A 25,000-nucleotide genomic window follows, 5' to 3' on the forward strand; every position below is an offset into this window, starting at 1 on the left:
CACTGGTATGATGAGGTGGAGGTGAGCGTGGTTGACACATGGGCTACGTGTTCCATGGCTGCCTCTAGACACGCCCACCGCTGTCCAGCCGTACTCTCAGAGTGTTCTCGATCACGTGCTGCTCGGCGATCAGCGAGGCCACGGCCCACGGTATGGCGTACTCCAGAGTCACAAGGCCCAACACGTTATAGCTGAACCCCGAATAGTCCCAGGGACACGCCCCCAACAGGCTCAGCGCCACGCCCCAGCTGAACTCCCACAGGTAGATGAACAGGGTGTAGGTCAGCATCCGCAGCGGCAGGGGGCACCGGCGAGCCAGCAGACAGCCGCGCAGACGCTCCATGAGGAAGATGGCGAGGGCGTACATGGGGAGGGCCCAGAGGCTGCTGTGTCCGGCCAGCCTCGTGTCCCGGAACGCCCAGAAGTCGCAGAGCGCGGTGAAGACCACCTCGCAGAGGCAGCCGTGCAGGGCGTAGACGTAGAGGCGGGCCAGGGGGTTGAGTGACAGGCGGGTAGACGGCGCTGACGCAGCAGACAGGGCTTCCTCATCGTTGGCTGCCTCTGCAACAGGGAGATTCACATTTACATTTTCTACATTTTTGGCATTTAACAGACGCCTTATTCCAAAGCGACTTACAATCAATACATTTGAATACTAAGCAAGTGAATCATCAATCCACCAGTCGTAGCAGGAAGAGTAATCCAGCTCAGGCCCGGGGCCATTGGTAGAAGGAAAAACCTTCTTCTATCACCTTCTTCTAAAGCTAGGTTTTTAAAATATACTGTATATATATATATATATATATATATATATATATATATATATATATTTAGACACTGGAGAAACAGAGAAACAGAGAAACAGAGAAACAGAGAAACAGGGGGGCAATAGATGTTTTTAGGGACATAGTAGAGGGGAAAAGCGGGTGTCTTCAGGAGACGCAGTGCTGGGGGTACAGATAACTGCTGTGGTACACATGTCTCACACTGGGCCTGTCCAGACTGCTGGGAGATAGTACTAGTATAGTTGATACTGGTGGTGCACCAGTCTTTCTTCTTGCGTTGGTTTAATGCTCACATTGATCTTATGCTGTATATACTGTATGCTCCTAACACAAGATAGTCTTAATCTTTTTCCACTTGAAACAGCATTTTCGCTTTCTTATTTACTTTAACAATCTCTCTCTCTCTCTTTCTCACCTACGCACACACAAACACACACGTCATCTAATCCTTCCTGTTTCTTATCTTTCCTCAGGTTGAGAATATTGCAACAAATGTGTACCGGTACTGTAAGATACAGTGTATGCATGCTACACATATTGTAGCCCCAACCCAACGGTCACACATTGCAAAAACCTGAAACACAATAATATACAGGGGATTTTAAAGGCTCAGCATGCATTGGTCATTTCAGTCACATACTAGGTTGGCACATACAATCCTAAAATAAAATAAACTATGTTGTGGCCTATAGTTCTTTTTCATTTCGAATATGAAATGGCCAAGATGTCAAGGCTTCTAAACAGGCTGATTTTCTGGTGAACTTATTACTAGTTTGACTTTCTCATGGTGGGGAACCGTGGCACACCGTGGCACAAGATGCACAGAAGAGGTGTGAGGGGGGGTTGACTTCTAGTGAATAGGGCCTGTGGTTGATATGAGGTGTATTTATTTATTGGTATGATTGAAAAGAATGCTTGGTTCAATCTCTTCTTTTCACTTTGTTACATTTAAATAAGGCAATAACAAACCAGTCACATGGGGAATCATACAATATCATAAAACAATGTCTGAGGAGTGCTGCCTTGCTCTTTTTGAGTGTCATGGCCCATCATGCTTTGCAGCTTGTTACCTTGTTTGCATGTTGTTTGCATGTTACCTTGGTATTATGACTGTTCTTATGGAGTCTTATTGCCTCTTTGTGATGTGTTAAGTGTGCTTCTCCTGTACAGATAGGCCGTTTATATGGTGTTAATTGTTCTTCTCTGTCAGTTCTGCAGTTTCTTTTTATAAACTAGTAAAAGGGGAAGGAAAACATGATGCAGCTGATTTCTGTCTTCACTTGTAAGACAAGTAAAGAGAGTTTTCCACTTAAAAGAAAACCTGTTGCTTGATGCTTTGCTAAGCAGATGCTCTTAGCAAGCTAATCCACTTTGCAAGTACATTGCCTGACTACAGAAGCAGACAGAAAAAGGCTTAAAATCACATAAATAATTGTAAGACAAGTGCATCTGCATCATGTTTTCCTTCCCCTGCAACTGGTGAAGTTCGCTACAATATGCCTTTATGTAATTGAACCAAATTTGATTGACAGGAAACTGCTTGTTACCAGTTGGAATTGTGGTTTGAACAAACTCAAACAATCAGGTTGTAATAATATATTTAATTATATGATTATATTATTAATAATGTGTGTATCATTGAGTGAAATAATGAATAATAAATAACTAAATTACCTGTTACCCCGTTGAAGTATTAGGTAGATCCATGTCATTTTTTACCACATGAACATTCTAGCTTTAATCTCTCTCTAAATAATGATCGGGTACCTTTCAGGGAAATCACAGGAGATAATAACTTACTATGCTTTCAATGTATTTTCTTGTTAACTATTTGGATTATCTGTGATTTTAAGCCTTTTTCGTCCTGCTTCTGTTGTCAGGCAATGCGCTCCAAAGTGGATTAGCTTGCTAACAGCGTCAGCTTAGCAAAGCCTCAAGCAACAGGTTTCTTTTAATCTCTGTAGAAAATGCTCTTCTCTTGTTTTGTTGTAAAAAATGTTTTATTGGCTATTCATAACTGTTGTCGAGATATGCAGTCTTCTATAACCAGCATAGTCAGCATGATTAGTCAGCAAATAACCAATCCAATTTCATTTGAACAGAATTTGTTCCATAAATGGCATCATTTTGTCATAACATATGGAGTGTGTGTTCTAATACTGTTGTGACTATACAGACCTACTCGTCTATACTCTCTATATATACGTATTGTACAACACACCATACTCACCCATCTTTTTCATCCTTTTACTGCCTTGGATGCTCCTTATATGTGATGTTCCTGCATTCATCCCTGAGCCCTGACTGTTATCCCAATGGCTTTGCATTTAATCTCTTTCCTGTCTGTATGTATGTATGTGTGTGTGTGTGTGTGTGTGTGTGTGTGTGTGTGTGTGTGTGTGTGTGTTGATCCTTGGCTAAACATTAAGCCAGTCGGCAATCAGAGGTAGACAGTGATGTCTCTGCTACAGGACAAGGTCCTGGTTGGGTGCGGGGGGGGGGGGGGGCTTTATCGCTCACCTGGGCAATCACTGACAATGAGAGTGTGTGTATGTCTGTGTTAGTAAACTAAGAGTGTGTGTATGTCTGTGTTAGTAAACTGAGAGTGTGTGTATATCTGTGTCAGTAAACTGAGAGTGTGTGTATGTCTGTGTTAGTAAACTGAGAGTGTGTGTATGTCTGTGTTAGTAAACTGAGAGTGTGTGTATGTCTGTGTTAGTAAACTGAGAGTGTGTGTATGTCTGTGTGTTAGTAAACTGAGAGAGTGTGTGTATGTCTGTGTGTTAGTAAACTGAGAGTGTGAGAGTGAGAGTGTGAGAGTGAGAGTGTGTGAGAGTGAGAGTGTGTGCAACAGAGGTCCTTCAACTGTCTTATGGGTGTGTCTCAGAGGAGGGGGCTTATCAGGGGACAAGGACAGGGAGTGTCTGCGTGGAGCTACAGAGCGTTACCATAGATTGGAACATTTCAACATTGTATTGGCATTCATCTAGTGGGATAAGTACTAGTTATGGTAGCACTAGTTACTAGTACACTTGTTACAGGTCTGTGATTACTGTTTACATGGTGAGTTCCTCACCTTAAGAACTTGCTTCATGCATGGGATTGGGTATGATTGTTCGAGAATCCAGATGGCAATTATGAATTGTGAATTGTGTCATATATTGAGTCTAGACAACTCATTATTGAGTTACACAATCTATGATTAATAATTGTGGTCCAAGTGCCAAACTACATGCTTACTGCTGCATAGTTTGTCTAAGAATATCATGTAAAAGTGGTATCTTTGTCATATACAAGCTACTGAGGGCAAGTGACTATTTACAGGGTTCCCACACCTTCTGAAACATCAAATTCAAGCACCTTTCAAGGACTTTCAAGACTCAATTCCCTCATATTCAAGCACCCAACACAGCATAGTTTGAGACAGATCTAGATGAGAATTTATATAATAGGAACTATCCGCTCACAGACAACAATTAAAAAGAGAGGCTTGAATGTGTGAACACTAGATGGTCTCTTGCATTCTCTACCACAGCAATATAGTAAAAAAGAAAAAAGAAAATCAATTCAAGCACTTTCAATGACTATGTCTATTTTCAAAAACTTTTAAGACCTTGATTTCTTTTTCCCAAATTCACAAACTTTCAAGGATTTCAAGGACCCGTGGGAGCCCTGTATTTCTCACTAAGCACACACCATGTACCCAGACTACCTATCTATTACTTGTATTACTACCACTCTTGTATTGCTCAGTTTGTCTCTTGTCTTATTTGTCTCTTACAACTATTGTCACGTGTCTAAATGTCTCCCATGTGTCTGTTTTACTATTGCCACTTTATTTCTCTTGTTGCTGCAATGTCATGAAACTGAAGTCAAATAATATGACTCTCTTATACTCGTATAATGGGATGTAACAATACACTTGAAACTTGATATAAGCAAGTGAAGTATGTTATTTTCATAAGAATGATTTGCCATCTACAGGTAAATCATGGTATTTAATACTGTATGAGTTACCCTCAGACTTAAATGTATGCATGGTTATAATGAGATAGGCCGGCTGCTTTGAACCTTCGCCACAAACCAGACCGCTGTATATCGCTGGAAATTTCGTGACATTAGAATTATAAGGTTCTATCTCCATTTTTGTCAAAATTTAGTTTTTTACATAATCTGATCCATTAGGTGTTTATTAATGCCTGTGTGGTGTTATTTTTAAAATGTTTGACATTTTTGAGTTACAAAAAGGTTCCCTCCCACAAAACATAATGGAATGTAAAAACTTTGAGGCTCGATATCTCTGAACTACCTTATAATTCTAAGCTCATGATTTCAATTGAGCAAATAGATGCGGACCTGGTCCATTCTTTCTTCTTCGGCCTCAGTATTCAGTCATAGGCACTCCTGGAATGATTCATATAAGAGCGAAGTCTCTGGTGGTTTTTGGTAAGTTATTATCATAAGAATGATATACATTTGTACATGATGCACATGAAATACCCACAACATGTGATGAAAGATGTTACTCTAAGCAAGGCGGCGGAAGATGTTACTCTAAGCAAGGCGGCGGAAGTCATCAAATATTTCATGCAAAAGACACAGGAAACAGCAATATCTGTTAGACGTTATCTGAGCAGCATACGGATGTCTGTATATTGCTATGACTATTTGCTCTTCCTTTGTCCCCTTTGTACTGTTCTTATCTCATGTACTGTATTGATGTTGCTGCCATTTGTGCTTGAATGTCTTGTCTCCCCGGCATGTTTGTGCTTGCTCCAATTATGCTTGATATGTTTGTATGTCCTGCTCCATTTGTTTGTGTTTGCTGCAATTGTAATTTTTTAAACTAATGTATTTTATTTTAGAGAGCCTATTGTCAACTGGCCCGGGGACTACAGCTGGAAATTAGCCATGTAGGCTAAAGCTGCTCCATTTACTGTTGTTACAGTTAATTAATGGGGACTGTCCACGACATCATAAACTAATAAACTAAACTAAACTAAACGGACATGCAGCCACACCCAGACTTTTGCACACCAACGTTCACACCAACGTTTCGTTACGTTCACAAGTAGCGATGCAATAAATGAGTTGCGAAGCAGATGTTGACGGCTCCACTATTAGGCCCTCACTGTTTGTTCTGTGTGCCCGGTAATAAAGCAGGGAAATGAGAGAGATATCAACAGATCAGAGTCCACTGCTATGACAGAGGAGGGCCGGGTGTGTGAACTATGCACACTGTGTGGGGGTCAATGACCAACAAGGCAAGTGTGTGTGTGTGTGTGTGTGTGTGTGTGTGTGTGTGTGTGTGTGTGTGCGTGTGTGCGTGCATGCAAGTGTGCATGTGAGACAGTGATACTGTGAAAATAGTTTAATTTTAATATTAAATATTCAACGTTATGGAGGAAAACTACTGTTGACATTTGCTCACAGAATGTTTCTCCTTTCACAAAACACAGGAAGTATTGACCCACTGCTTGTACTACTTACAATCGATGTGTTCATTCCACTAAAAACTATCCCCATTTCCTGTTGCTCTTCAGAACTCAGAACAATGTAAAACACCAAGCTAATTTAGAAGAAATCAAAGGTGAGTAGACAATCACAGAAGTCTAAAAGTATATCTTTATTATATCTCAACTCGCACAAGAATAGTTTATACCCACAAAAGTCTTGCCCTCAGGCCATTTGCAGTAAATGACCCATAAAAACACCTTTGTGCTTTTCCATTTACCATCCTTAGTCCATAGTAATAGCAGTAATAGTCCAGAGGATGGAGAATAGGCAGAGGGAATGAGGAAAGAGCAGAAACTAACATACAGTATTCAGACACTTTTGTATGACTCAGTTTGTCTCGTGTCTTATTTGTCTCTTGTCTTATTTGTCTCTTACAACTATTGTCACTTGTCTAATTTGACCCACTCGTCTCTTTAACTATTGAAACTACTACTTGAAACTTAATATAAGCAAGTGAAGTATGCTATTATCAAAACAATTCTATACATCTGCAGGTAAATTCCACTCAAAAGGTTAATGTTTTTGACATTCTACACAGACCCCACTGTGTAGTCATGGTGAATGGATACTAAGGGGCCAGTGAAACACGTCAAGTTGGTACAAACAGTTGACTTGCTCTGACCGAGCCTCGATGTTGTGACCTCTGGTCTACCAACACACACGACAGTCTCCTCTAATACCCGATGTTAACCAGCTACGCTATTGAAAAGCTAGCAATTCAACAGCGAAGGTGGGAGTATTTGAACTTGAGGAGTGATTTTACCATCTCAACGACACCAGTGAGTGACTGCTTGTGACTGCCAACTGCCAGAGCTGGCTCAAAATGAATAGTGATGTCATCATCTTGTCTCAGATCAAGGCTCAGAGGAAGTCAGCATTACAAGTAACTGTCTGAAACTGACTGGTGTAGACCTACTCAATCTCTCCCTCAAGCCAGACGAAAATCTTGATTGGTGAGTAATGAAAAACTTTCTTGAAACCTTTGTTATATGAATACAGTAGTTCTGACACATCAGGAGAGGGACGCCACATAAGAAGAATACCATTGATTCTAAAGTGTTTTTTTATTTATTCTCAGCGATATTTCAGCATGTATTTCCCATCAAAGTGTTATTTGTGACAGCAGCTGGTGAAACTAGGAACAAATCGCCAACCGACGGACCGTTCAGACTTTTATTCAGAAATATAGAAATGCATTTCGGCATTGTTGAAAATCAACGACACGCTCGCTAGTCGAGCCAAAACATTGCAATGCAATGGATTCGGTGAGTAATTATTAACCTAGTTAGTGTGGAGTAGTGGGGATTACTCACCAAATCCATTGCATTACAATGTTTTGGCTTGACTAGCGAGTGTGTCATTGATTTTCAACATTTAACATTTTCAGAATAAAAGTCTCAACAAATTGTTGGTTTCAACAGCTGCTGGCACATTTGAGCAGCTCTGTTTAATAAAATATGTTTTTTGGGGGGGGGTTTTGGCCACCATCGCCCTCCACTAACCGTCATCGGGGTACGAAAGAGAACTTTTTCTGCCAGCTATGTAATATGTTGACAACAAACATGGATAGAAAAACGTAATACTGTATAAACTGTATAAACCTGTAATCTTAAAGAGGTCTTACTGCACCACTGACCAGAACAGGATTACAATAGATACACTACTTGAGAAAGCGGTACACTGAACAGAAAATACATTTGTAGAAAATCCAATTGCCCATCTGAATGTCTTGAAAGATTTAAATTGGACGTAATGTTTCTCTCACGTTTGCCTTTTGTACAGATCTCCCCCTAGGATGTGTTGAAAAGAGGAAACAGCAGACGTATATGTAAACACCATCCACATTTCCCAGAAGAGAACATACTGTTGCAATGGACGAAATGGATGAAATGGATGAAATGACTACAGTGCTCAATAAAACCTCCTGTATAAACACCCAGAACCTGGTAGCCACAGTTCTGCCTCCTGTACTGATCATTGAGCTTCTACTGGGCATACCGGGCAACGTTGTGGCTCTGTGGATCTTCTGCTGTCGTATCAGAGCCTGGAGAGCCAACACCCTGTTCCTCTTCAACCTGGTGGTGGCTGACTTCCTGTTGCTCATCTGCCTGCCCTTCCGCATCGACAACCTCCTCCGTGGGGAGCACTGGGTGTTCGGTGGCGCCTGGTGCCGAATCAACCTCTTCATGCTGGCAGTGAACCGCTCAGCCAGCATCGCCTTCATGACCGCAGTGGCCTTCGACCGCTACTTTAAGGTGGTCCACCCGCACAACCGCATCAACCGCATGACGTCGGCTCAGGCCAAGTTGGTGGCGGGAGGTATCTGGATGGCGGTGATCGCACTGCGGTTCCCCTTGTTGCTCACAAACCTTCTGCGTCCGTACAAAGACTACCTCCTGTGTCGCAGCTTCGGCACGTACAAGACCGTCCCCGCAGGGGTCAAGGTTCACTACCTGGTCTATGTGGGAGAGTTCTTCATACCGCTGTTGCTCCTGCTCTTCTGCTCGGCTAGGATCACCTGCATCCTACGCCACCGGCAGATGGACAAGGAGCAGAGGGTCCGCAGGGCCATCCGGACGGTGGGGGTGATCGTAGCCGTGTTTGTCGTCTGCTTCATGCCCGGCATCGCCACCGGCCTGGCTACGTTGCTCATCGGAAACCGACCCGATAGGTGTAAGGCCTACAACATGTCCGCCCAGCTCTTCAGCCTGTCCATCGGGTTCACCTACCTGAACAGCGCCCTGGACCCGGTCATCTACTGCTTCTCTAGCTCCTTGTTCCGCAACGTGCTGAAGAGCTCCATCAACAAGCTGGGCGTGGTGGACATGAGGCTGAGCCGGCGGGGCAGCATGGCCAGCGATGGGTGATGAAAAGAGAAGCCCATATCTTCAAAGGCTGGAAACACCTCAAGGGCTCCCACACCTATAGTGTAAACCACCATAAACCACCATGGACATAAGTGCAGATGTAATCCAGTTCTAATCAAACAAGAACCAACATCACAGGTACATTAGTTAGTGAGCTAATGCAACAGAAAGAACAAAAACTCACAATTACCCACAATTCCCTTCCAATAGAAGGGAGCATATTTGTGGATTTGTGGGTAATTATGAACTACTGTTCTTTATGTTGCATTATTTCAGTAAGAAATGTAAGAAAAAATAAGAAAAAAGTTGAACGTACTGAGCGTAGTTGTAATTTATTTTTACTGTAATTTATTTTAAGTTGGAACTACTAGCAAAATAATGCTCAATTTACAACATTGTTTTGGTAGGAGTACGAAATACAACAGAGCTATTTTCACTCAAAAGCAACATGTTACATTTACTTACATGTAAGTTGGTAATTTGTTAACTTAACTTAAAAACACAAGTACATTCCACTTCCCATGAGATTTTTACACTTTTGGAAATGTTCAAGTTCACCTAACTCAATATATACATGTTAGTCATGCCTGGGATTTTACTGTGTACTGTATATATGTATATATCTAAAAATGATGGACTTGTAAAACCAAATTTGATGTCTTAGGCAGTCACATTTTAGCAACAACATCACCGAATGGACTGTGCCCAATATGTTTAACCCTTGTGTGATGTTCACTTTTTGGACCCTTTCGTACTGTTCGGGTCCAGTTGACCCGGGACATCATTGGGGTTTTAAAAGCACTTGTCTTGACACGGTGCTCCTAGTCCCAAGGGTGACCCGTACAAGGGGGTATACTCATTAAAGGGCGCCTCCTGTGGGCACAAACAGGTACTGTACCCAATAATGCACAATAGGTACTGTGTTCACATTCAAAAGTGCATATCTTTTATTCTGGTGGATCTAGGGGGCTGCCCTTTGGAGAGGCTGGAGCAGATGATGCTTAGTAACAACCCACAAAGTGTCAGGGACCCTGGGAATAGGTGGGACCGAACGACAGCATGATGAGTAGAAGCATTTTTATGCACATGATGCCCCTAACTTTGAAAATGCAAAATCCACTATAATAAAGACCTGGGTGTCATAAATCATACTTATCTAGGAAAAATGTTAATGAAACAATGTTTTCATTGCTGTTTATTATTTTGAATTTATATTGTCAATTGACTTTCACATTTATCTAATTATAATCAAAGCTGTAAAGAAAATATAGGTGATGAACAAGAATAGAAATGAAAGAACCAAACTAAGATTGTTTTTGCCAATAGCTATGAAATATATCTCTCAAAAATGTCTGCAAATGCAGAATCACAAAACACGAACGGAATGTACACTGTTTTCACTGTCACTGTCAAAATACAGTATTATGTCTGAAAAATCCCAAATAATTCTGAAATAACACTGGCTACAATTGTGTGTGCATGGGTATGCCTGTCTACACAACACATGAACCACAGAATGTGACAGTGTGTGTACCTCAAATGTACTTTTTGCAGTTGTTGCATACGTTCTGTACAGTGTTAGAAAATGTAAAAATGTTTACAATGTTGCACTTCAAAGGGTAAAAAGTGTGAGAGCAGACGGCTTCTTGGCGCGGGAAAGCCAGAGCAGAGGTGTGTGAGTGAGTGAGTGAGTGTCAGTGTGAGTGTGTGTATGTTTCTGTGTGTCTCTGTGCATCCGGGCCTAAATGACCCGAACATCTTATGAAGGACATAAATGTGTTGGGGTATTGTAGGATGTGTAAAAAAAAAAAAAAAAGCTTTTACATGTTTTTCATAGAAAATAAGCCAAGGCCATGGAGTTTCAGATTGATAAAATGTATTCTTGTACCATTTCTCTTTAAGTAAACATTTAAAACGGGTCCGGTTGACCCGAACATCACACAAGGGTTAAGAATACTTAGCAGGATAATGAGATGGCATTTAGGGCTTTCTGTGGTACTACTGAACATCTACAAGTGTCCTGGAGGTTGAGATTCCATGCGAACCGAGTGAGAAGTGTAGGTCATTGCGAGTAGGGTAGCGTCCACTGCAGGACTGCAGTCCGGTGGAGGTCCTATATTGGCGTGCCTCCTCTCACAAGGGGCGCTAAAACAATCGTGACGTTGGAATTATATGGTTCTATCTCAATTTTAGTCAAAATTGAGTTTTTTACATAATCTGATCCATTGGGTGTTTATTGATGTGTGGTGTTATTTTAAAAATGTTGACATTTTGAGTTAGTAAAATACAAAGGTTCCATCTCACAAAACGTAATGGAATGTAAAAACTTTGACGCTCAATATCTCTGAACTACCCTAGACGGAGATAGAACCTTATAATTCTAAACTCACGCAAAGCACATAGTGTGTAAGAAATGTAAATCTTTACCTTTTCTTTTGACTGTTTTCCCCTGCTTTTATATTCATTCTATGCTTGTATATGTTTTTATATTCACTTTATGTTCTTATTCCTGTTGTAAAGCACTTTGAGCTGCATTTCTTGTATGAAAGGTGCTATATAAATAAAGCTTAAAAAAAAAAGTGTGTTCCAAATTGAAAAGTTTGAAAAGACGCCAGGATATTCAAGGCTTTATTTAATAGCTGATTAATAGCTTTCAAGGGCCATGAGAACCCTGTACCACATATGGGAGACTCTAGTGTATTAGTCCTACAGTCCCCCAGAGTCAACTCATATGGGGGACTATATACAGTATAGTATTAGTGCTTTTTGACAGCCCTGCCAGTGCGTGACAAAGCTTACTCGAGGCCAGCTAGTGCTCCAAGCCTGCTGCTTCAAAGCCTGATGCTGTAGTGAACAAGACAGTTTGTCTGTGATGCGATGTGGAAGAAAGGTGATTTGGCCTCAGGAGGACCAGGGTGTAGAGGAGGCTAAAGCACTAAGTTAGGCCCAGAGTTAGCACCTGGAGTGACTGGAAAAGCAATTGGACTTGACAAGCACAACATAAGCCCTGCTGTAGAAAGGCTGGCTGTTGTGACTTAATGAGTGTGACTAGCTGCCGATCAGACAGAGGAATCATGGAATGGAAGTTAATTAAGCAGTAATGCCAGAGAGAGAGCCATTTATCCTCAATAGTGTCACTGGGGGGGGGGGGTAGTTGTTAGGCACCACATTAAGGAGCGCCGGCAAACCTTGACGATAAATCACGGCCTCAAGGGCCTTATTGCTTTTCTACATTATACAAATCCAAAGATTCAGACAAGAAAACAAGGTTTTATGTGTTTATTTTGTGATAGATTGTGGTAGAGTCTGCCCTCTGTTCAAAAACGAGGTCTCAAAGTACCACTGTTGTCATAAACAAATCTACGACAGCGTATGACTATCATAACAGTTTGTGTGTCCATGACGTTACCATAGATTAAGGCATGGCTTCCAACACCACAAAGTTTGTCCTGATGAAACCGTTGAGTAACAAGCCTGGCGGTATGCTCACTAATGATCAGTGGTTATGTGTGAAATGTGAGGGAAATAAGAGTATCGAGCTGAAAGAAAGTCCACATTCTATTTTTAATTAGCCCACATTCGATTTCCATAACAATGCAATATCATACAGTGCCTTTTTTCCCTCATGATTTGTGTATATGTTAAATCCCTCATACCTTCCAGTTTGCAATGTTTTATATTTTGTGTTCATTTAATAGAAAAATTCATTTTGACTTTTTTGTGGTACCTGTGCCAAACTGGGGGCAGGTGGTTATCTATTGTTCATATCTGTTATGGATTGCGCAGTTGTGCTATTATTTTGATTTGGTCACACCAAATTTGTTCATGCAATAGTAAAAAATTAGGAGGCTAATCATCTTAGAAATGCATTCGAGACCGCTTGTGCTATAGTATCTGTGCTAAACAGTCCTCTTTTCATTACAATGTTCTTACTGTTTACAAACGCATACAGAAATGCATGACATGCTGTATATAGCCTACACTGCCTATTCTTTGGTAATATTTTTTTTTTATCCCAATCGAAGGCAATTCCAGGCAGGATGACACCGACAATTTCGGCCAAGACAACTCATATGGATATTGAATTGAGAGAATATTGAACATTAAATTAGGCTTCATTTATTCATTAATGAACTATTCACACAGTGTTGAGGAGTGTCTGTACAAATGATAAGGCACTGTGCAGACCATGTGACTTGATGATAGAAAAGCTCAATATATTTTCTTACTGGACATTGTTAATGTGCATGCATGCCAGATACAATATCCATGTTCTCTGTCTAAACTAAATATAAATGACATCTATAGTCAAATGAAATTAAGCATTATTGATGTATATGATATTATTGGCCATTATCAAAGGCAACTCAATGTAGCAAGATAGAGCTGGCAGTAGCAGTGCAGCATCAGCGGACACACTGTCTGTGTGACACCGCATGCCTAAGGGACAAATTCCACTGCAAGCGTCGACCTTACCTACGCGTTGCATGTGAGTCTCATTTAGGCGCCCTTTCTAGCAGGTTGTAGCAGCCCCACCTGCCACGCTGACTGCTGCTGCTCACTCGCTAGAGAATAGAAGGCTCGCCTATTCAACGTGTGTTTTTCAGCGCGAGGCCGACATGAAAATGATCTACCAGCAACATAGACTACAGTTTCAATGTCTACATCTGTAAATATGTCTATTTTTTTTTTTTTTTTAAATCAACACTTCCGCTATCTGTTCCAAAGCAGCAACCCCCACGTAGACTATAATTATATTATGTTAACATCAGGTGAACTGCAGTATTTTCCCAGTGATTTCTCACTCTCTCTTGCCATGGCGACATTGTGTCGTGTGAAATGACATGTTGTTGGCAGGATTGCAAAATATTAAAACATTAAAGCACCACTCTCTGCTTCTCTCTGAGTCTCCCTGTCTATGTGCCCACTTGGACTCTAAAAGACGAGGTACTCGTATCTATGTATCGTCATCTTGGTGCGTTCATCTAGCATCAATAGTTCTCGATAAGCACACCTCTGAAAACCTGTAGAACACAAAACCTGTAGAACAGACAACACCACGCTATTTGAGACGCGCTGCTGAGGTAGGGAGACACAGCAGAAACGCGCCCAGTGAGGACGACGCAGCAAAAAGTCCAGCAAAAGTTCCGCCATGCACAGGTAAGGTAAGGTAAGGTAAGGTAAGGTAAGGTAAGGTAAGGTAAGGTAAGGTAAGGTAAGGTAAGGTAAGGTAAGGTAAGGTAAGGTAAGGTAAGGTAAGGTAAGGTAAGGTAAGGTAAGGTAAGGTAAGGTAAGGTAAGGTAAGGTAAGGTAAGGTAAGGTAAGGTAAGGTAAGGTAAGGTAAGGTAAGGTAAGGTAAGGTAAGGTAAGGTAAGGTAAGGTAAGGTAAGGTAAGGTAAGGTAAGGTAAGGTAAGGTAAGGTAAGGTAAGGTAAGGTAAGGTAAGGTAAGGTAAGGTAAGGTAAGGTAAGGTAAGGTAAGGTAAGGTAAGGTAAGGTAAGGTAAGGTAAGGTAAGGTAAGGTAAGGTAAGGTAAGGTAAGGTAAGGTAAGGTAAGGTGAGGTGAGGTAAGGTAAGGTGAGGTCGGTGGTGGGTTTTCGGTGTAAGAGCCACAGCAGACACGCTGTCTGTCTGACACCACACGCCTTAGAGCCGCAGCAGCTGTCTGTGTGACACCACACGCCTAAGAGCCGCAGCAGCTGTCTGTGTGACAACACTTAATCACCCATGAGGGGTCATTTGACCGCTGTGAGTAAAAAAACATGTTATATCTTTGCACTCAATCAAATTTCAGGACCCTCCTTTCATGACTTGTCCTAGATATGTGCGTTCTACCACCCAGTATCCTTACATTTTCAGGATAAGCTAATATAAAGCTATTTAGCAGTTTTTCGGTGTAGGAAACAGGCTCATTTACAAGCGGCCAACTAGTAGTCGTTGTGTGTAAGTAGCAGATCTATATTCTAAAGAGGGGGTGACCCCCGAGGCGGCTCTTTTACTAGGTAAAAAGGCACAGCTGTTCTAGTGCTCAGAGCCGCAGCAGACACGCTGTCTGTGTGGACACCGCATGCCTACTGTTTTATATGTATAATCAGTGGTGTGCCGTCAGGGCCAGCAAGGCCTTCTCTGCTGGCCTAAACATAATCAGAATATACATTTAATTTTGATATATTTTTTCTACAAATATGTATTAAATTATTCCCGTAGTCTGTTCTCTTCATTTCATAGCTTTCCTCTTGGTTGCGCTGCTTCCAGACATTTGGAGGGCTGGCCTTTAGCTTTTATCCAATCATATTTCAGCCATAATGTGTTGCCAGGGTACCAAGAAATCTGCCCGCCTGCAGATTCAACAGTGGCGCGAGTACAGATTGTAATTTAAAGTGAATGAGAAAAGAACTGTGGCGTGCCGTAGTCAGATCTCGAGTTGGCGAGCAAATCCAAGCAAATCCGACGAAGGGGCCTGCTGGATGGCGGAGCACCTGATCAGCACCTGCACGTCTTTTGATTGGATACAAACTATTGGGAGGCGGAGCCTACAAGCAGCCACAATGGCTGAAGGAGGAGAAGAGGTAGATTTGGTGGCAGATATTATAACAACAAAGAAGAACCTTCTAAGAAAAGTAGACATAATCAGAAGAGAACGGCCGACCCCGACGTTAGCGACGCTATCCATGTAGAAAATGACTTATTGGTGGAACTGATCAACTGTACAACAGAGACATTGAAGTCTTCTTGAGGAAAGAAAGGAGGATGGATTTTGTGTTCAAATAATCAGTTGTTTTGGTGAGTACAAAGCATTTAATGTTTTCTGCAAGAGATGTAGACATACGGAGCGACCCTGGGGTCCATAGATATGTGTGTTGTGTTGCCTGGCTCAGTTGTGTGAGTAAGTGGGGCTTCAATGCGATCTTCTAACCACTTCCCGGGCTGCTACCATGGAAAACGACACACCCCCGTGACCGTATGAACACGAGGAAGATAACCATCCTTAAATGGAACCTCGAAACGGTTCTCCTATCGAGATCGACAGACCGCAAAGTTCGGGAAATAACTGACGCTTTCGTTTTCATGCAATGAATTGAATACACCCAGACAAGGTGCCGCTATAATAACAATGGCAACGCCCGGTTATACTGCGTTTCTGTCTAAATGTATAGTTTCTAGAGCCATGGCGTCATAATGATGGTATTAAGAGGTGGAATAATTCAGGTAGGACATCACTGAAGGCCTAGGTGTGAAATGCACCGCCCGCCACTGTGTATAATGCCACTTGTTCTGCTGCAGTGTCACTAGACAACATGGTTTTGATGTTCCTATTCCCGGTTTAGGGAGCCAGTTGTTTTTATTCCCAGTTTAGGGAGACAGCTGTATGTTTACAGATAGGAAGGATGGCAGAGAGGAGGAGGGGAGAGAAGAGGAGAGTTAACGAGAGGAGGGGAGAGGATTCGAGTAGTTTGTGCCTCACGTTATATGTACTGTATAAGTAGCCTATACCGCGTCGTCCTCTGATGAAATTATGCTTTACGTAGCCTAGATTATTCGCTCCAAACCAGTTAATGGAAACACGCCTAATTCGCATTTTCTTTCTTATTATTTTTTTTGAAAACTTTCAAAAGTTCCCTTAAAATTCCCTTGACATTAATTATTATCGAAACACGGCTATTGTGCCAAAGTTGCTTGCCCAGCCAAGTGGAAATGCATGGAATGCAAAAAAAAAAAAACTATCAGTTTGCAAGAGCATGCAAATCAAACTTCCCAACAAAGACAACATTACCATAGCACAGTACACACTGTTAGAGAGAACTCACAGATGAAGAGCAGACAGAGCTCTACAGAGATCGCATCACAATAGAGAACAATGGCAATACCAATGAGCAGGCTTATGTAGAGGTAGGAATTGGCACACCTCCACAAAAAGTCCAGTTCAAATTGGACACTGGGGCACAGGCCAATTAGTTATGAAAATCTGTGTTTTTCACCAATCGCGTGGACATCAATTCAAGATGGCTGCCAAACGAACCCCATGGGACATTAGTTGACCTTGGCAACATGAAGAAATCTTAACAAGACACCATTAGGGTCTTAAAAAAACAGGTTACGAAATAATGTCATTCGGGTACATGGGAACCTATTTCTCCTACTAGACTAAATAGCATTCCAACAAACATGTTCCACGCACTGTTCAAAAACATTGCACTGGGACCAGCAGCACATAGTCTCACCAATTCTAACTGGTGACATTCAATCAAACCAGGGGCCTCATTTATAGAAAGTACTTTGGATCAAATTTGATCTTACCCGTGGCATACGTAGAAAACCACGTCAAAGTAGGGATTAATACAATTTCAACGTGAGTCAATTTGACCGTGGAAACGATCGTAGCTCTACGTCAGGTCTTGACTTGACGTATGCACGTTACCTACTGGTTATGCAGAGTTATTACAGCCATGTGAGCCGCACTCGAACACGTTAATGCCTACTGTAATTCATGCGAAGTGAAAGTGGCTCGTAATAAAATTAACAATGTTGTTATCAGCCAAGAAAATGAGTTTAATTCAAGATTTAAAGGGAACTGAAGTTTATGATTGTATTTCAGTCTTCCTTTATATGCCATTAGGCTATTGTACGGTGTAATCATCCTAAATTGAGGCGTGATAAAGGCGAGATTCATTGTGATTCCGCAGGATTCCTTTGTATTTAGCATTATAAGCCCTGTTGTTTTTTTTACGATCATATGGGTCCATATCAACATTTTGACATACACAATGCATCTGGATGGGCATACAGAAAATCCTTCAAAAAACACCATCAACTCGTTTTCAGACGAGTAAAGACAGGGAATTCACCGATTGGTCACTGGTGTCCGCACCCCGCTATCACAGGGCGTAAATACAAAGCGCATTCACTTGCGTTCAATTTCAAGTATATTTGTTATTTATAGACGGAAGTACGCAACCCGTTTTATAAATAATGCTTACGTCCATTTAGAAAATGTGCTTACGTGCAAGTTAAAGTCATTTTTATAAATGAGGCCCCTGGGTTCCAGAAGTGTGTTTAGTGTTGATCCTCAGGTAGTCTACTGCACTTTGCACTTTACATGTTTTTGCACTAAGTTGTACAGTATATTTATTCACTCAACAACGAGTATTGTTGTGTTGTCGTCTTGTTGTTATATGTACTCTAGCTTGTTCAGCATGGAGACTACCAAGTCATGTTCCTAGTGCACCGCACATGGCGAATAAAGTTGAATTGAATTGAATTGAATTGAATATAGGGCAGTTAAAATGTCAACATACGGACAGCTCAATGCTGATGATCCCAGCAATGAGAACATGTAGTGACCTAAACCTAGTCAAAATAGTGATGGCTGTTAATGAGGAAAAGGGGGGAACAGAGAGTGACTCCCAAAGCATACTGGAGGAGGACACAGACGTATTCAACGGCATAGAAGAATTAATGATGGCAAGGGCGGTGATTCAATCCCTGGCTGGCCACGTGTCGAGGTGTCCTTGGGCAAGACACTGAACCCCAAATTGCTCACAATGAGCGGGCCGGCGCCTTGCATGGTAGCTTGCCGCCATTGGTGCGTGAATGAGAGGCCATTGTAAAGTGCTTTTGAATAAGGCGCTATATAAGTGCAGTCCACTTACCGGTACCATGATGAAGTGGAACAGCACGGTGGGTCTAATGGTCTGCATAGACTGTACTGCCTTATTATGCAATCTACTCTAATGTCTATTTTACAGAGCTTTGCATGTCTGAGACGATTCTAAATGGTACAAAATAAAAAGTGAGTAGTTGCTCAATTACCTCTAGGCATCTTGGGATTGATTCTTGTGACTGCAGCTCATGAATGACAGAATGTGAACATGCCGTGTATCTCTCCTCACATGATAATTGTTTTGATGGAAATCCACAGCAGCCGGACATGGCAACGGTAATGAAATGCCTCTCAAGAGTTACTCATACACACCGTCATTCAGGCACGCGGGAAGGTATTTTGACTGGGGGTGCTGAGGTGCTGTCTATATACGCTACAGGGAAAAAAATTGCCAGGGAAAAAATTATAACGATTTCTCTCCCTCCCTCCCTCCCTCCCTCTCGCTGATTGCTCGTTCGCTCACACGCACACAGTGGCATAACGACGGGCCCCAATGCACGGGCAATAATAGTTAAGCACGCACGCACCCACACACTACAACGACGTAACGTTAAATATTTTACCAACAATGTGTTGGAATTTACAGTAATTTCCACTCAGCTCACAGTGTCCCACAATGTCCACAAACATGATGTTGACCATTATTACAGACAGCACTCCATGTCGATTGTTATTGTCTCTTAACGGAAGCCCTTCGCTGCCGAAGAATCGGATGGATCTGAATATCAGTTCTAATACGTTTCTGGCCGTCTGTTGCTCTTTCTCAACAACGTCCGACAGTAGAGCATTAATGGGAGTGTTGTTAAGCGAAGCAAGCAACTGCATCAGCATCTTCTTCCAACTCCACTTCAATTGTTCTGGCTGATTTAGCATTTTTGCTAAAGAACTCAGAGATTCCCTAGCAAGATATGACCATGTGATCACTAACATTAAAACTAACAAACACATTTGTACATTTATTACAAAAAACACATTTATTTTTATTCCCAAAAGCAACAATAGTTATTATATTGTTTTAACTTATTGTTTGAATAATATTTTTATTTTTTAAATTCAGGCAGGAGGAGCTCCTTCTGCCTGCCGCTAGGGGGTGCTGCAGCACCCTCAGCACCCCCCTTCCCGCGTCCCTGCCGTCATTCAACTGGCATGCGAGGGGGAATGTCTCCTTTTTCAAAAAACAAGAGCATAAAACCATCCTCTGTGTAATCCCCGCGGATGGCATCTCTGTAGCATGCTGCTAACATCTCTGAGCGGATCTCTGGAGTGGTTTAATGAGGTAATTAGGACCGGCTCTGACCTGGAGAGAGGTCTCGGGCAGAGCAGAGCAGCGGGCGCGAACAAGACTGAAAAAAAAAAAAACTCCCAACATCCCAAAGCAGGGGATATGCCAGGACACTTCAAATGGTGTAAAGTAGACTAGAGACAGACATGGTTATCTGAGTGTTACTTTCCATATTGCTTTAGATGCTTGACAGTTTCTATAATTCCATTTATATTTTACATTAAAAAACAGTTTTACATTTACATTTTTGGCATTTAGCAGACGCATTATTCCAAAGCGACTTACAATCGATACATTAAACTAAGCAAGTAACTCATCAATTCATTACTGTAGTGGAAGATATTATCCTCATTTACAGTGAAGTAGCTGCCATCTAGTTGTGACATTTTTGTTTATCCTGCCCCTTCATCACCCCTCGTTGATGACGCAGATGGTTCTGGTTACAGTGGTATTGTAGCGAACGGGAACTGGTAGTGTAACTCGCCCCATGCGGGGGGGTCGAACCCCGATCTCCCGCATAACCGCCGGCCGCGCTAACCACAACCCCAAGAGAGTTAACTCCCTTGGTGGAGCTGCTAACGGACCTTATACAGGTTCGTTACACTATCCTCACCGTTCGGGAGAGCGTGCCCTCACGCTTCACTATGTCAAGTCCCTCACGTGGACACGGCTCTCCGATGGCCTTCCTTCCATCCCAACTTTCTGACACCAGTGTAGCGAACGGGAACTGGTAGTGTAACTCGCCCCATGAGGGGGGTCGAACCCCGATCTCCCGCATAACCGCTGGCCGCGCTAACCACAACAACAAGAGAGTTAACTCCCTTGGTGGAGCTGCTAACGGACCTTATACAGGTTTGTTATACTATCCTCACCGTTCGGGAGAGCGTGCCCTCACGCTTCACTATGTCAAGTCCCTCACGTGGACACGGCTCTCCGATGGCCTTCCTTCCATCCCAACTTTCTGACACCAGTGTAGCGAACGGGAACTGGTAGTGTAACTCGCCCCATGCGGGGGGTCGAACCCCGATCTCCCGCATAACCGCCGGCCGCGCTAACCACAACACCAAGAGAGTTAACTCCCTTGGTGGAGCTGCTAACGGACCTTATACAGGTTCGTTACACTATCCTCACCGTTCGGGAGAGCGTGCCCTCACGCTTCACTATGTCAAGTCCCTCACGTGGACACGGCTCTCCGATGGCCTTCCTTCCATCCCAACTTTCTGACACCAGTGTAGCGAACGGGAACTGGTAGTGTAACTCGCCCCATGCGGGGGGTCGAACCCCGATCTCCCGCATAACCGCCGGCCGCGCTAACCACAACACCAAGAGAGTTAACTCCCTTGGTGGAGCTGCTAACGGACCTTATACAGGTTCGTTACACTATCCTCACCGTTCGGGAGAGCGTGCCCTCACGCTTCACTATGTCAAGTCCCTCACGTGGACACGGCTCTCCGATGGCCTTCCTTCCATCCCAACTTTCTGACACCAGTGTAGCGAACGGGAACTGGTAGTGTAACTCGCCCCATGCGGGGGGTCGAACCCCGATCTCCCGCTTAACCGCCGGCCGCGCTAACCACAACACCAAGAGAGTTAACTCCCTTGGTGGAGCTGCTAACGGACCTTATACAGGTTCGTTACACTATCCTCACCGTTCGGGAGAGCGTGCCCTCAGGCTTCACTATGTCAAGTCCCTCACGTGGACACAGCTCTCCGATGGCCTTCCTTCCATCCCACTTCTTACACCAGTGTAGCGAACGGGAACTGGTAGTGAAACTCGCCCCATGCTGGGGGTCGAACCCCGATCTCCCGCATAACCGCCGGCCGCGCTAACCACAACACCAGAAGAGTTAACTCCCTTGGTGGAGCTGCTAACGGACCTTATACAGGTTCGTTACACTATGAACGCGGGCTCGTTCGCCAGACAGCACCAAGGTTCGGAGGTTCCCGAACGCGAATGCGAACCGGAATGGTTCTTTGCCGTAGTGAAAGCCCTATGAGTGGCAGGACATGGGCGTACGCACACCCAAATGACTGCCACCATCACTCTGACAAAGTTTGATAGGGGTGAGTGCATGTGTGTCCAAGTCCAAGACCGTGCGTCTGTATTCTGCTCAACATGATTGTAAAGTGTGTGTGCTTGCTGCTCATTTGGGTGTTAGCTGCAGACCACGGTTGGGTGGTATACCATTTTTGACACTGTTAAACCGCCCCCAAATGTAACCGTGGGACCGTATTACCGTGGGATTAAAAATCACGTAGGGCAGGGGTCGGCAATTAGGTTTGGCCTCGGGCCAATTTTTTTTGGAGCCACTAGATGGCGGGCCCGAACGTTTTTTTTTTTCTATTTTTTTTTTTTTTTTTCCTAACACCAGGGGAGCCACCCCTCCTAAATTTCGTTGTTTGGTACCTGTACTGTAGCAATGACAATAAAGACCATTCATTCATTCCATTCATTCATTCATTCATTCATAAGTAATTGATTGTTAAAAAATGTGACACGTTCTAATGCTTTGACTTTTCTTTCGAAAAATGTACACATCGCTAGTCAACTAACACAGCTTGTTTTGTGAGCCTTCTAACAATGTAAAGTAGTGTTGTAGTTAACTAGGTAACAATGTAAAGTAGTGTTCTAGTTAACTAGATAACAATGTAAAGTAGTGTTGTAGTTAACTAGGTAACAATGTAAAGTAGTGTTGTAGTTAACTAGGTAACAATGTAAAGTAGTGTTCTAGTTAACTAGGTAACAATGTAAAGTAGTGTTGTAGTTAACTAGGTAACAATGTAAAGTAGTGTTGTAGTTAACTAGGTAACAATGTAAAGTAGTGTTGTAGTTAACTAGGTAACAATGTAAAGTAGTGTTGTAGTTAACTAGGTAACAATGTAAAGTAGTGTTGTAGTTAACTAGGTAACAATGTAAAGTAGTGTTGTAGCTAACTAGGTAGCAGTCCAATCCATTACGTTGCAGTATTTTGGCTTGACTAGCAAGTTTGTGTTGTGATTCTCAACAACGTTGAAACGTAGTTTCACCCTTTTCCATAGTTTTGAATAATAAATGTGTGGACTGACGATGTAGCGCAGCCTAGCTTATTCTAATAATTATTTAACATACTTTCATTCTGAATGATTCCCCCCTCCTCCCAGACAAGGTCACATTATTATTGGATTGGTTGTTTGCCTGCCGGGTGAAGTTAGCTAAACATTTAACCTGCTAACTAGCAAGAGAAACATCATGTCACTCTCCAAAGGTGTAAAGAGGAAAGTTGACGGTGAAAACAGGGCATTTAAAGAGGAATGGACAGCGAACTATAATGTTCATCCTACCTGGTTTCATCAACGCAAAGCCGTTGTGAGACTCACATCTTCCGTGCTCACAATGTTCCCTTTCTATACATGCGAGTCGTCCTTTTCCTCAATGAATGTGATAAAGACGCACGAGAGGAATCGATTGATGCAAAAAAAAACTTGAGAACTGCCTGCGGATTAAAGTGACGTCCATATAACCAGATATCAAGCAAATACTGACCGATGGGAGATGCCACTTTTCACATTAAGTGAGTACCAAGCCTGTCGTTATTGTATTTAATAACCTAATTGTATTTTTTATATTTTGAATGAATGGCTCATTGTAATTATTATCCCTAATAGCGTGTTTGCTCTGTCGTTTCAGGAGCATAGGCCTATGCACCACCACCCCTCGCATAAGCGGATTACTTTTCTTTCTTTTCTTTTTTTCACCGATTTTGTTGTCAATGTTTTTCAGAATATTAAACTGAATTTGCTTTGTTACTGTTCATATGTGTGTTGCAGTCACATATACGTAAACATTACGTTTGAATTATTTACTGAGCTGGTGTTATTTTTTTCAAACCACACACGGCTATTTCAGCACTACACGTTGTCCACCTACTTATGATTCACTATGAGGGGTTCAGCGTCAGTGCGCTTCGGTGCACCCCGCTGCCTGATTGTCTGTCCCTGTGTCATTCACTCTCAACATGGATAAAAGTACAATAAGCATTATTCAGGTGGAGGTAGATTCTCTATTCGGACATTATAGGCGCTATATGTGGGACTGTCGGTCCGATATTGTAAAAAAAAAAAAAAAAAAAAAAAAAAGTGGATTCTCAAAATATTCTGCTGGGCCAAATATTATTGGTGATGGGCCAGCAATGGCCCGCGGGCCGCCTATTGCCGACCCCTGACGTAGGGCTTTGAGGGAGCCACCAATTTCAAATGATGAATGTAGTCGCTGCTGTACCGTTTCTCGCCACAAGGTGGCTGACTGCAGTGTGTGGGGGCGAGAGGGCGGGGCTACCGCCGGGGTCTTGAGTTCAGTAGCCTGACAGCTGCAGGGAAGAAGCGGTCCGCCAACCTGCTGGGGCAGGAGCCTAGACTCCCGTGTGGGAGGAGGGCAAACAGTCTGTGACTGGGGTGAGAGGTGTCATTTCGTGAGCTTAGAATGATAAGGTTCTATCTCCGTTTAGGGTAGTTCAGAGATATTGAGCGTCAAAGTTGTTACATTCCATTATGTTTTGTGAGATGGAACCTTTGTATTTGATTAGTTACTAAAAGACTCTGAAGTCAACCGCACTAGCTCTCTGCTACTCAGTTGCCGAGTATGCCTGCCCAGTATGGGAGCGAGCTGCCCATGCCAAGAAGCTGGATCCCGCCCTCAATGCTAGCTGCCGCCTTATCACAGGCTGTCTGAAATCAACACCAACCAGTACCGTCTGTACATCCTGGCAGGCATAGCCCCACCAGAGATACGACGAAATGCAGCAAGCAAAAAAGAGCGCCAACAACAGTCTACTGAGTGACCAATGTGCCAGCCAAAAGCCGCCTTAAATCAAGGAAACGTTTCCTGAAGAGCGTCCCGCCCCTCGGAACACC

The 25,000-nt window shown here is 42.8% G+C and overlaps 3 protein-coding genes across 3 annotated transcripts in view; 1 reads left to right on the forward strand and 2 right to left on the reverse strand.

Annotated features, from left to right (window-relative positions):
- Positions 1–3,155, reverse strand: part of LOC308175918 (transmembrane protein 229B-like) — a 3,454-nt gene extending 299 nt beyond the window's left edge. Inside the window, exons 1-2 of the mRNA XM_080550496.1 lie at positions 3,016–3,155; positions 1–561 (exon numbers count right to left, since the gene is read on the reverse strand). The exon at positions 1–561 is cut by the window's left edge and continues 299 nt beyond it. Coding sequence (XP_080406622.1) covers positions 65–561; positions 3,016–3,112 — 594 coding nt within the window. The 5' untranslated portion in view covers positions 3,113–3,155 and the 3' untranslated portion in view covers positions 1–64. The remainder of the gene's footprint in view (positions 562–3,015) is intronic.
- LOC308170961 (claudin-4-like) overlaps positions 1–25,000 on the reverse strand; it is a 233,334-nt gene that overhangs the window by 2,832 nt on the left and 205,502 nt on the right. The window lies entirely within an intron of this gene.
- On the forward strand, positions 7,043–9,209 carry hcar1-3 (hydroxycarboxylic acid receptor 1-3). Its single transcript, XM_080536974.1, has 2 exons — positions 7,043–7,255; positions 8,085–9,209. Exon 2 carries the CDS (start codon positions 8,174–8,176, stop codon positions 9,167–9,169), a length of 996 nt encoding a protein of 331 aa, XP_080393100.1. The 5' UTR covers positions 7,043–7,255; positions 8,085–8,173; the 3' UTR covers positions 9,170–9,209.

Source organism: Nansenia antarctica (assembly GCF_963989245.1).
Source record: "Nansenia antarctica genome assembly, chromosome: 1".
Lineage (NCBI taxonomy): Eukaryota > Metazoa > Chordata > Actinopteri > Argentiniformes > Microstomatidae > Nansenia > Nansenia antarctica.

Bases quoted from the DNA above. Each gene is read 5' to 3' on its own strand.
- hcar1-3 (XM_080536974.1), top strand. From the start codon at position 8,174: ATGGACGAAATGGATGAAATGGATGAAATGACTACAGTGCTCAATAAA.